General features: G+C 35.4%; 1 protein-coding gene across 1 annotated transcript in view; it reads left to right on the top strand.

Moving 5' to 3' along the window:
• The window catches only part of LOC135221533 (uncharacterized), a 345,136-nt gene that overhangs the window by 309,735 nt on the left and 22,901 nt on the right, over positions 1-12,500 (top strand). The window contains exons 2-3 of the mRNA XM_064259253.1: positions 7,171-7,521; positions 11,960-12,093. Of these exons, the coding sequence (XP_064115323.1) occupies positions 7,171-7,521; positions 11,960-12,093 (485 nt within the window). The remainder of the gene's footprint in view (positions 1-7,170; positions 7,522-11,959; positions 12,094-12,500) is intronic.

The following is a 12,500-nucleotide window of genomic DNA, read 5'->3' as shown; positions in this document are numbered from 1 at the left end:
AATATATATATAGTATATATATAATATATATCTATATATATATATATATAAAGTGTGTGTGTGTATATGTATATATATATATATATATACTATATATATATATATATATATATAAAATGTGTGTTGTCACCGTCCTGAAGCAGTATTCTCGAAAATACCATTAATTATTCAACGTTAAAATCCTAAGCCTTAACATTACGCAAAGCAAAATAATATGAGCTGTGAAAATATTCCCCAGGCAGTTATAAATAAGTAAAGGAAGATCATATTAGCATATAATAATAATAATAATAATAATAATAATAATAATAATAATAATAATAATAATAATAATAATAATATGATAATAATAATAATAATAATAAGAATGATAATAATATAATAATAATAATAATAATAATAATAATAATAATAATAATAATCTCAAATATGGCGACCTTGACAATTACCACAAACAATTAAGAATAATTTTGCCTCCCCTGCTTTATTATTCATTTATGAAAATTTGATCTCGGTTGATGAGAAAACTTTAATAAATAACCGCGATGTCATAAACTTTAAAGCATTAATTACACTGGTGGAGGGAAAAAAAATCCGAAAAAGGGAAATGGTTTTTCTATTAGCTTTTCGCATGCAACAGAATTTGGCAGTTTTTATATTTGCTTAATTTATTTGCTTATGGACTGTGTGCATATCTGTAATCCATTCAGATACTTGCATATATGTATGCACACGCGGTTCAAAGCCTGCCGGCCTAAGGTCGGCATTTCATTATATATGTGTGTATGCATGTATGTATGTATATATTTACATCATACCAATAGATATATATATATATATATATATATATATATATATATATATATATATACACCACACACACACACACACACACACACACACACACACACATATATATATTATATATATATATATCTATATATATATATATATTCACACACACACACACACTTCTGTGTGTAGTGTGTATGGATTGTGAGTGTTTGTGTGTAGCAAGATTGCGATGCCACTATCTTTTGCGCAACATATTTCTCTATGATCGGTTTGTATATAATTAGTTTCCACCTAAGATACTCATTTTGCTGCCATTTTTAAACTGAAGTTGAAGTTAGCTGGCAACAACCTTTTATGTACTTTATATAAATTATTATTCCCCAAATATATTGTGGTGGTATTTACAATAGACTTGGCAAACTAAAAGGAAACGAAAAAGATGAAAATGCATTTGTGATTTTCCACAGAGAACTTGCATGACTGGTAATACGTTGCTTTAACTTGTTTGTGTCAAGTTGATTTTCATGGTTTGGAATCTTTATTTGGGAGTCGTTTTGAAATTGAATACTTGTTATATATACTCCATGTTAAGAAAGAATAGAACATAAACAATAAAAGATAAAAATGATGGGCTGACGTTAGTCATGCCATAAACAAAAATTTTTGATTGACATAAAAAGATTCGGCTAAAATATAGTAAATTATACACACACACGCACACACACACACGCACACACACACACACAAATACACAAACACACACACACACGCGCACACACACACACACACACACACACATATATATATAATATAGATATATATATTAGATCATATATATATATATATATATATATATAGTATACACATATATCAATTATAGTATACGATATATATAGTATATGCATGTATGTATTTGCGTACAGTTTCACACATATAGCATAACTACAGTAGTTTCAAGAAAGATACCGTATGTTCACCTTACCTTTCTCATGTCAGTCCTTGTTATTGTGGTCATTTTCATTCTTTTTTGGTAGCCGAGCAACGTCTGTTTTAAAAAAAAAAAAATCTCGTACTATTGTCAGGAAACACGATGTTTTGACAGACGGCTTAACGCATCGTGGAATTCACCTGTCTTCCTTTTGATGGTTACAACTGCTCTCTCTCTCTCTCTCTCTCTCTCTCTCTCTCTCTCTCTCTCTCTCTCTTGAGGAAACGACTTCCTCTCTCTCCTCTCTCTCTCTCTCTCTCTCTCTCTCTCGTCTTCCCTTTTGATGGAAACGACTCGCTCTCTCTCTCTCTCTCTCTCTCTGCCATCAAGTCCCACTCAAACCATTCCATTAAGCCCCACTCAAACTCTTCCCAAGCCATTCTATCAAGTCCCACTCAAACCTTTCTATTAGATCACACTAAAACCATCCCATCAAGTCTCTCTCAAACCATTCTATTAGATCACACTAAAACCATTCCATCAAGTCCCACTCAGACTATTCCTTCAAGTCCCATCAGACCATTCTATTTAGTTAAACTCGGAGTCCCGTCCCTACATTCGCGAGTTTTATTCATGGCAATGAACGACATCAAAGAATGAAGATAAAAAAATGTTCAATAAAAAAAGTCGATTTTCACCAAGAAATTGTTTGGTCCGACGGTCATTCATTGAAGTATTTGATTACCTTCCTCTTAATTTTATGTGATACATAGACACTAGGTTTCGTATCGTAAAATACACAAAGTCATTTTCATGAAAATTTCGTCTGTATGAGACAAGAGCGAATGATGTAGTCTTGTATGTATTGTCACTGTTGGATACCAATATCTATCGGATCAATAAGTATCCCCCTTTTCTCCTTGAAATAGTGAACAGCATATTTTTTGTCGACAGGAGGTTATAAATTAATAGTTTTTGTTTGGTAAGGCATCTGAAAACAATACCATTTGAGGAAAGTTATGCTTATTTTTTTACATAAGTTTCTTGTGAATTTCAGTCAATTTCCAGTAAGCTGTAAATAGTTTTGTATATTTTTTTATGCTACTCTTTAAGAGTACATTTAATTTTAGAACATTGGTTTTTGTATTAGCTTTTGTAAACATTACATATTTAGATAATTTTTTACATTTTCAAGAATATTATGAATTATCTGGTTTTTTCTAAGCTCCAAGCTACTCATGAACGCGACTGTATGTTGTAGGAAGCAATGTGTTAACCTTGTGATACATATGTATATATTACCGGTGGTGTTGTAAACAGTATGTGGAGGTCTTGGAGCTTATATGTTTTGAAATATAGTATCAACTCTACATTTCAGTTTTCCAGATATTTTCTTTTTAATCCTTCGTGTACATTTATTTGTTTTCCAGTTGAATTTTATTCTTACGATGATTTAGTCTGATTCCAAGCGTTTTAGTTTTCTGAAAAGAAATCTATTGTGCCGTCTTTGTCTGTCTGTCCGTCCGCACTTTTTTCTGTCTATACTTTTTCTGTCCCCCATCAGATCTTACAAACTACAGAGGCCAGAGGGCTGCAAATTGACATGATGATCATCCATCCTCCAAGCATTAAACATACCAAATTGCAGCCCTCTAGCCTCAGTAGTTTTTATTCTATTTAAAGTTTAAGTTAGTCATAATCGTGCGCCTGGCCACCACCGGGCCATGGGTAAAGATTCATCGGCCGCGGCTCGTACAACATTATACCGAGACCACTGAAAGGTCGATTGATACGACCAACAGAAAACTCGATTGTTTTACTTGTTTGAATATAATATTCAAATGTCACTAAGAGTAAAAGATGTTAGGAAGTTCGTTACCCCAAGAAAAATTTCCAGTGAGGAAAATAAAACTAGATGAAAGTTAACGATGATATTCTGGAAGATAGGAATGGGGTTCTTCTAAGCATACCAGACTCTTCTTAGACAACTTTTTTTTATTATAATATATGCATGATATAGGGATATTTCATTGCAGGAGACGAAATACTGTATTCCTGTAAGCATTCATATATATATATATATATATATATATATATATAATATATATATATATATATATATATACATAGATCTACAAATGTCCTTTAATATCCAATTCACCGTACCTCGGAATTAATATATTTTCATATATGTTAACCGAAGGGGAATTTTCAGTTGACAATAATTACGTCCTCTCGTGGGTTCGAACCAGCGCCCAGTGGACAGAGAAGAAATCAGGACTTCAGTGACGGTATCGATAACATCACTAACGCCCTGATTTCTCTTTAGTCCGCTGGGAGCTGGTTCGAACCCGCGAGAGGACGAAATTATTGTCAAATGAAAAGTTTCCTTCTGTTAACATATATGAAAATATATTAATTCCGAGATAGGGCGCGAACCTGGAATTGTGTGGGACCACTTGTAAACTCTATGTCTGGTAATCAAGGCGATGTGATAAAAATTCATATATATATATATATATTATATATATATATATATATATATATATATATTTATAATATATATGTGTGTGTGTGTGTGTGTGTGTGTGTGTGTGTGTGTGTGTGTGTGTGTTTTATAGTTGCTAGAGATTGATTTCTAGGGAGTCTGATCGTCATCAGGAATAGCCAGACAAACGCTATAGTCAACATCTTTAATTTCATTGTGACGTTTTCGGCTGTAATATAATCTAAGCCATTTCGACCTAAAAATATATAATAATATATATATATATATATATATATATACTATATATATTATATATATATATATAAATAATACATAACTACTCTGTTATGACATGTGTACCACCCAAACCCCGCCCCCACCCCCAACCGCCCCCACCCCGTAACCTCTTCATCCTTTCCTCCATTCTCAGCTCTTCTTTCAAAAGAGGGACCCGCGAAACAAGCTTGTTATGACTGTTCACTCCTTCAATTGGTTTCCGGATGGAGTGGAGTGGAGAAGAGATAGGAAGAGAGAGAGAGAGAGAGAGGCGAGAGAGAGAGAGAGAGAGAGAGAGAGAGAGCGAGACCGTAAATCTTCTTCTTTTAGGAGCGGTAAAGCGTGCTATAATTTTTTTTTTTTATTATTGTCACAAGATACTTGAGCCTGTTTTAGATATCCTGATTCGTTTGAAAGAGGAACCGTCTGATTTAGGTGAATCTCTCTCTCTCTCTCTCTCTCTCTTGTTTTCTCACGAGGTTTTTTTTTTATTATAAGATTATGTAGTTATACGTGTATTTTCCAACTTTATACAAAATTTCATGGTTTCAGTTGGCGCATTTATTTGCATGATTGCAGTTTATGAAAAATTTTGACAAAAATTATTTTCAAAGAACTATATTTCGTGCTTAAACCTGTAATTTCAAGTGTGGGTGACCATTTTTTTTTACGACACCAAACCGTTGGTAATACTCTCTCTCTCTCTCTCTCTCTCTCTCTCTCTCTCTTGATATTTTCAATCTGTTCTGGTAAAACGAGAACAGCACTGATTTATATTTTTCATCCGTGATTTTTAAACGAAATACCGAAAGATTAGTAAATAATCCGTCTCCAATCTTTGGAGAACAAAAATAGATACATAGCCGCTCGGGGCAACGGCCCTAGCTATAACCCCTTTAATTCCTTTTACTGTACCTCCATTCCTATACCATCTTTCCATCGTACTTTCCACCCTCTTCCAGCAAATATTTCATGGTACAACTGCGAGGTTTACCTCCTGTTACGCCATTGTAACCTTTTTCTCAATTTTCCTTTCAGGTCCCAGCGCTTGGCCTTCGGCCTAAATTGTATATTCTATTATATTAGCTCTTTTACATATAAAATAATTGGCTTCTTCAAGTATTATTGGTAGGTTCTGTGTTTCGGAAAACGCACAAGACAGCGCTATGAAGTTCTGATGGCAAAAGAATAAAGAACTTAAAATTGGTCATTTCCCAAGCAGTGCCTATGGGCGTATGATGCTTCTTCTAAAATCACATTAGAGGACATAGAATCAGCACTTAGCCAACCAGATCCTGAGAGAAAGTATCTTGTGTGACTATTACCAGATCTTCGAAAAATTATTGGTGTTATTACAAAAGACTATTTAGCATTTACTTCAGGAGAAATAAAGAACAAGTAAAAAATGCCTCGAACAATCGAATTTTCTGTGCAGCATATAATGCTGTAAGAAACACTCATTATGCTCACTGCTCAGTTGCTCCCCAGATGCGGTCAGCTGAAGAGGTGTCGGCGGCTGCAGATGCACGAAGCTTGGCCAACTTTAACCTTAAATGAAATGAAAACTACTAATGCTAGAGATCTGCAATTTGGTATGTTTGGTGACTGGAGGATGAGTGATCAACATAGCAATTTGCAGCCCTCTATCCTCAATAGTTTTTAAGGTCCGAGGACGGACAGACAAAGTGAGCACAATAGTTTTCTTTTCAGAAAAATAGAAATACGTGATAAAAAAAATAGAAAAATAGAAATACGTGATAAAAAAAATAGAAAAATAGAAATACGTGATAAAAAAAATAGAAAAATAGAAATACGTGATAAAAAAAATGTTGCCTTAAAATCCAAGCAGTTTTGATAGTATTACGAGATTTTGACTTGAGTTGTTACAGGAATTAAAAAAACCGTGATACGGACATTAATGCTTGTTTTATCACCTCTAAATATGCGGTTGGGAAGAACAGCCTTCCCTTTAGATCTCAGGTAGGTAAGATGGAGCTGAATAGTGAATATATATTATCTAAATACGATGGAACTTAATATGGAGTGATATAAGGAACCTTTTAAGAGCTAACGTGTCTTACAGGCAAATAATAGGGCAAGTCTATTTCTGAGTGTATGTGTCTTTACAATCATAAGTAAATATGCAATGCTTCGTATGACCCTCAAATAAACAAACGTCAAAGTAAATAAACATTGTGTACCCCGTTCCGTGTTGCAAATCGAAATATGGAAATTCATACAAAAAAAGAATTGGTGTTTTCTCTGACAATATGACTGCGTCCTCTTTCATGCAAACGCATGGAAAAGTATGAGGATGGCAAACATACAAAAATACCGTATGGATGGGCATTTAGAGAAAATAAGGGTTTACGCACACACGCACGCGCACACACACACACACACACACACATATATATATATATAGTATAGGTATATATATATATATATATATATATATATATATATATAGTATATATATGTATATATGTATATATATAGTATATATATATACACACACACACACATATATATATATTTATATATATATATATATTATATATATATATATTATATATATTATAATGTGACACAAAGTATTTATGTATTTATTCATTATCATGATTCAATACCAGTTTTGACTATTGGGCATCACATTAACAATCCCTTGTTCCCTCTCCCGCAGATGTAGTCCAAGGCCTAAGAATAACGAAGGTCGGGGTCCCTGGGCCCTTGGTGACCGGAGAGGGCGGCTGGTTGGAGTGTGAGTGGGACGTCGAGGACGACGGCCTCTACGCCGTCAAGTGGTACTTGGGCCTCTACGAGTTCTACCGTTGGACGCCGGCGGAGCACCCGGCAGTCAAGACCTTCCCGATCGAAGGGAACCCCATCCGGGTGGATCTGACGGCCTCCCATCAAGGCAGAGTCCGAATCCAGCAAGTGACCCTCGATGCCGGGGGCGTTTATCGCTGCGAAGTATCCGCCGAGGCGCCATCTTTCCACACCGAGTCTGCTGTCGCGCTTATGAGAGTAGTAGGTGGGTCTAGTGTTTTTACATGCCTGTTTTGTTTTGATGGGGAAAATAAATAGATAGCAGTCTTCCATTTGTGTAAATTACATATATAGGTCTATAGTAAATTGTAAGTTATTTAAAATATTTTCAAATGGTTTATTTGAACGTTTTGTAGACGATTATATGACGAATGGCAATTTATTAGTTATGAGCCAGCATTTGTGAAATTCACATGTTTGGGCCTATAGTAAATTGTAAGTTATTTTAATTATTTTCAATTTTTTTTTTTTTTTTAGTGTTCTTGCTGGGGATTATATGATAGTGGCAATTTTATTGATTATTAAGCAAGAAGCAGTTGTCTGCACGAAGGGAACCCGACAATTTAATTGATAGAAGGATGCTTACAATTCAAAATAGCAAGCACAAAGAACGAAGAATCCTCTTTTGTGATGTCGAAAATATAAAAAGATTTTAAGTAAATCCCACCGTCACCTTTTACCATAATATATTTAGTATTTTTTATTAAAAAGTAAAATCATCAACGCATGAAAATGTCGAACTGTTATTGACAGAGGGAAAGCGATACATTTGATTAAAATCATTCCGACGACACTGAGGCTTTCAAGAATGAGCCAAGGCTTAGCCGTTCCGTGAATTTCAATCATCGATGAAGCATTTGCTATTTCTGAAAAACCATTTTTATTCCGTTCTTCAACCTTAGACGCGCGGCCAGTCACGTGAATGATTTTTTAATGGCGGAGCGAAAATAATTCTTAAAATTCCCCCCTTCGTAATACGTCCATATTTATTTAATCTTTCTCGCATCCAGGAGAAAAGAGCAGACCGGAAAAGGATGATTATATCAAAGGGAACTCCCAGACAATATCGAAGCTTAAAATATTAACGTGATTAGCGAAGCATAATTGTTATTGCTTTTTTTTAATGAGACATCGTTTCAGTTGTTCGCCTGAGCGTTGATTCTGCGGAAGAGCAATTATAGCAGTAAGGAGGAATAATTATCGCTTATTGAATCATCGTCTCCTTAATAATCATTGCTGACGAAGTTTTGTGCGCCGCTAAGAAAGTCATTATGATGATATCATTTCAAGTCATTTGAGTGATGAATGTCATTGCGATAGTGAATGCCCACACATAGTTGGTCACGAAGAAATGAATTGGTTATCGGGAATTCATTTCCTCTCGATGTTCGGTGACATATTGACATCAGATGCTATAATGATAAGTAGGACTGCCATTGGTAATAAATATTGCGCAGTTTTCATGGTAATAGTTTCATAAGGACAAAATTCTGAAGTCTTATACTATATACTGTCATATCCTTGATGGCTGTCTTGGTAACAATAATTCATAGACGATGATCAAAATATTTGTCATAAGAAGGAATTGTTTATCAAATTTGACGAAATTGATTCTTAAGCCTTTAAATTAAGGAGCATTCAGTGGCTTGAAAAATAAGTACTAACGAAAGCGTTTTGTATGCATGTATACGTGTATTATGTATATATATATGTATATAATATGCATACATACATAAGCATGTATATATACATACACACGCACACAAACATATATATATATATATATATATATATATATATATATATATATATATATTATTATATATATACATATATATATATATATATATATATATATATATATATATATATATATATATATATATATATATATATAAATATCATACACATATGTATATATATGCAGAGAGAGAGAGAGAGAGAGGGGTGGGGGAGAGAGAGGAGGAGAGAGAGAGAGAGAGAGAGAGAGAACTTTCTTTTACACCTCAACTTTTTCAGAGCTATTTATTATTATCAGTCAACCTTTCAGCCTATTTTCAAGATCATTTATTATCCTTCAAAGAAAATCCATCTTTCTTGTGACTGCTCTATTATTCTAAACCCCGTTAGAAGGATCCACGCGGTTATATCTTTTTTTTTTTTTATTTTTTTTATTTACTAGATTTCGTAATCTCAAGACCTATCAGTATATAAAATTTTCACTGGAATTCTCATTTAGTTAGGTTTTTAAATTTCGGGATCCATATTTTAAAGAGCAGATCTTGGCTTCTATTTTTAAAGATTTATTTCCGAACGTCTCCACCTGTAGATCATCTATATTTTATTCTGTAGGGGGAGAAGGAGACCCTCCTCTCCCCTTCCCTCCCATATCCCTCGCCCCCGGTGCCCCCAATTCCATCCATTAAGTGTATTAGTTCCTCACGGCTTCCGATGTAAGATCCACTGTTCAAGACTTCACTTTTGCTATCAGTCAAATTTCCTTCCGTTTTTCAAGACCCCAATCTCGACATTAACCGATTTCATCCCACTTTCCGAGACGTCAATCATAATATCATCCAAATGTCATTCCCCGCTCCAAGACTCTTAAGAGTGGTCTAATTTCATTCCACGCCCCAAGTCTAATTGTGGCATTGACCACATTTCATTCCACGTTTCAGGATTCCAATCTTGACACACCAGAGTTCATTCCACTTTTCAAAGGTCCAATATTGATATCAACTAGATTTCATTCCACTTTTCAATAGTCCAATCTTGATATCAACCAGATTTCATTCCACTTTCCGAAAGTCCAGTCTTGATATCAACCAGTTTTTATTTCACTTTCAAAGAGTTCAATCTTCACTTCAACCAAATTTCATTCCACTTACTTTTCTAGACTATCTTGAAATCAACCCAGTTTCATTCCATGACTTCTCATTCATTCTTCAAGACGCTACTTTTTGCTACTTCCACTCTCTCTCTCTCTCTCTCTCTCTCTCTCTCTCTCTCTCTCTCAACATTTCGCTCTTTTATGAAAGTTTTGCAGCTGCAAATCTCCGCCTTCTTCATTCCGATAATTTCAAAAGTAAAAAACATCTTTGCAAACTATGTTATTTCTAGTGAACATCATAAGTCTCTCTCTCTCTCTCTCTCTCTCTCTCTCTCTCTCTCTCTCTCTCTCTCTCTCTATTGGTTTTTCTCTGGGCTGTATGATAACCATAAGCACCATGACATCGTAAATCTCCCAGGGAATCCGAGTTATAGATTTAAAAGAATCCCCCAAGGATTTCTAGGATTTTCCCCTTTTTCTGGGACTAGAGTGTCAGTTTCTTCAAAGACAGTCAGAAAGAGAGAGAGAGAGAGAGAGAGAGGAGAGAGAGAGAGAGAGAGAGAGAATCTTATTTAGACTGAGTTCTCTATACCTTCTTGCATTTCGAGGTATATCTTTGCTTTCGACTAGTGATGTGTTTTTGTGTGTATGTGAGAGAGAGAGAGAGAGAGAGAGAGAGAGAGAGAGAGAATTTGTAGATTCACTTTGTTATAACTTTCTAATATTTTAAGATATGTGTGTGTGTGAGAGAGAGAGAGAGAGAGAGAGAGAATTTTCATTCACTACTTGTTGAGAGATCTTTCGTGTGTTCGTGCGTTAACCCTCATTGAAGTTCCAGCGTTTCTTGCACTTGACTCCCAAGGTCTGTCAAAAGTTCCTGTTCATCGATTTTCCTGATGGAGTTACCCGCACCATTGCCCTCCCTCCCCCGCAATGTCCAGTCGATTTAGAGAAATTCAAACAAATTCCACGTCTAAATATCACTCCAATTTGGGAAACATCTGGAAGTTCTGCAGAAATCCCCCCCCCCCCCCCCTTTACGCTATTTGCATATGATTGAATAAATCTATTCTTAATTATCTATTTCGAATAACCCTCAGAGGGGGGAGGGGGGAGGGGGGAGGGGTGGGGGGGGAAGTGTAGGGTGATCTAATTAAAAATGTTTATTTTTCTCTGATAATAATGTTCTAATTAATGAGAATGATTTCAAGTGAGTTTGTGTCTCTTTATCATGAGTATTACTGACGAATCGTTATTACTTTTGGTGATAATGGTTTAGTGTTTTTTCAGATTATAATGCTGCTAAGCATACTCCAGTGATATTATTATTATTATTATTATTAGTAGTAGTAGTAGTAGTCGCAGTAGTAGTAGGAGGAGGAGGAGGAGGAGGAGGAGGAGGAGGAGGGGAGGAGGAGTAGGAGTAGGAGGAATTCTGGAGGAGGTAGGGAAAAGGAATCTGGCTCCAGTAGTGCAAGATTGATTTTTTGTGCCAATACTTTGCCATCATTATTATCATTATTATTATTATTATTAGTAGTAGTAGTAGTAGTAGTAGTAGTAGTAGTAGTAGTAGTAGCAGTAGCCGTAGTAGCAGCAGATATCACTCCAAGAAATATTTTCGCCTATTACATTGGAAAAAGTATAGAATCTCTTTGTGATTAAGAAAATATATATTTTTTTCTTTGCCATCTGCTAGAGAGACTGATTCAATAAAGAGTAAGTTGGTATTTTTTAAAAATTGTATAATGTGATCTTTCATCCATTCATCATTCATTCATTCCTCTCTTGCCTCCTCCTCCTCCTCCTCCAGATCTTCCAGACAGGAAGCCGCTGATCACGGGGGCCCAGATAAGCTACCAAATGCACGAGGACGTCATGCTGAATTGCTCGTCCCCCAACTCACAGCCTCCAGCCACCTTGAAGTTTTACGTTAATGACGAACAGGTAAAGTACCTTACCTCTCTCTCTCTCTCTCTCTCTCTCTCTCTCTCTCTCTCTCTCTCTCTCTCTCTCTCTCATTTATCCATCGCTCCTTTTTTTCAATTTCCTCTTCAACATTTTCCCCTATTCTCTCTCTCTCTCTCTCTCTCTCTCTCTCTCTCTCTCTCTCTCTCTCTCTCTCTAGCTCTTTTTCAACTTTCCTCTTCAACATTTTTCCGTATTGTCCTTATCACCCTCTCTCTCTCTCTCTCTCTCTCTCTCTCTCTCTCTCTCTCTCTCTCTCTCTTTTAATTTGCCTCTTCAACAATTTTTCTTTATTGTCAATATCTCTCTCTCTCTCTCTCTCTCTCTCTCTCTCTCTCTCTCTCTCTCTCTCTCTCGTTTTCACTTTTTCTCCTCACTTCCTTCAA

Source organism: Macrobrachium nipponense, chromosome 2, assembly GCF_015104395.2.
Source record: "Macrobrachium nipponense isolate FS-2020 chromosome 2, ASM1510439v2, whole genome shotgun sequence".
NCBI classification, from domain to species: Eukaryota; Metazoa; Arthropoda; class Malacostraca; order Decapoda; family Palaemonidae; genus Macrobrachium; species Macrobrachium nipponense.
This window is presented reverse-complemented; position numbering and strand designations above follow the sequence as displayed.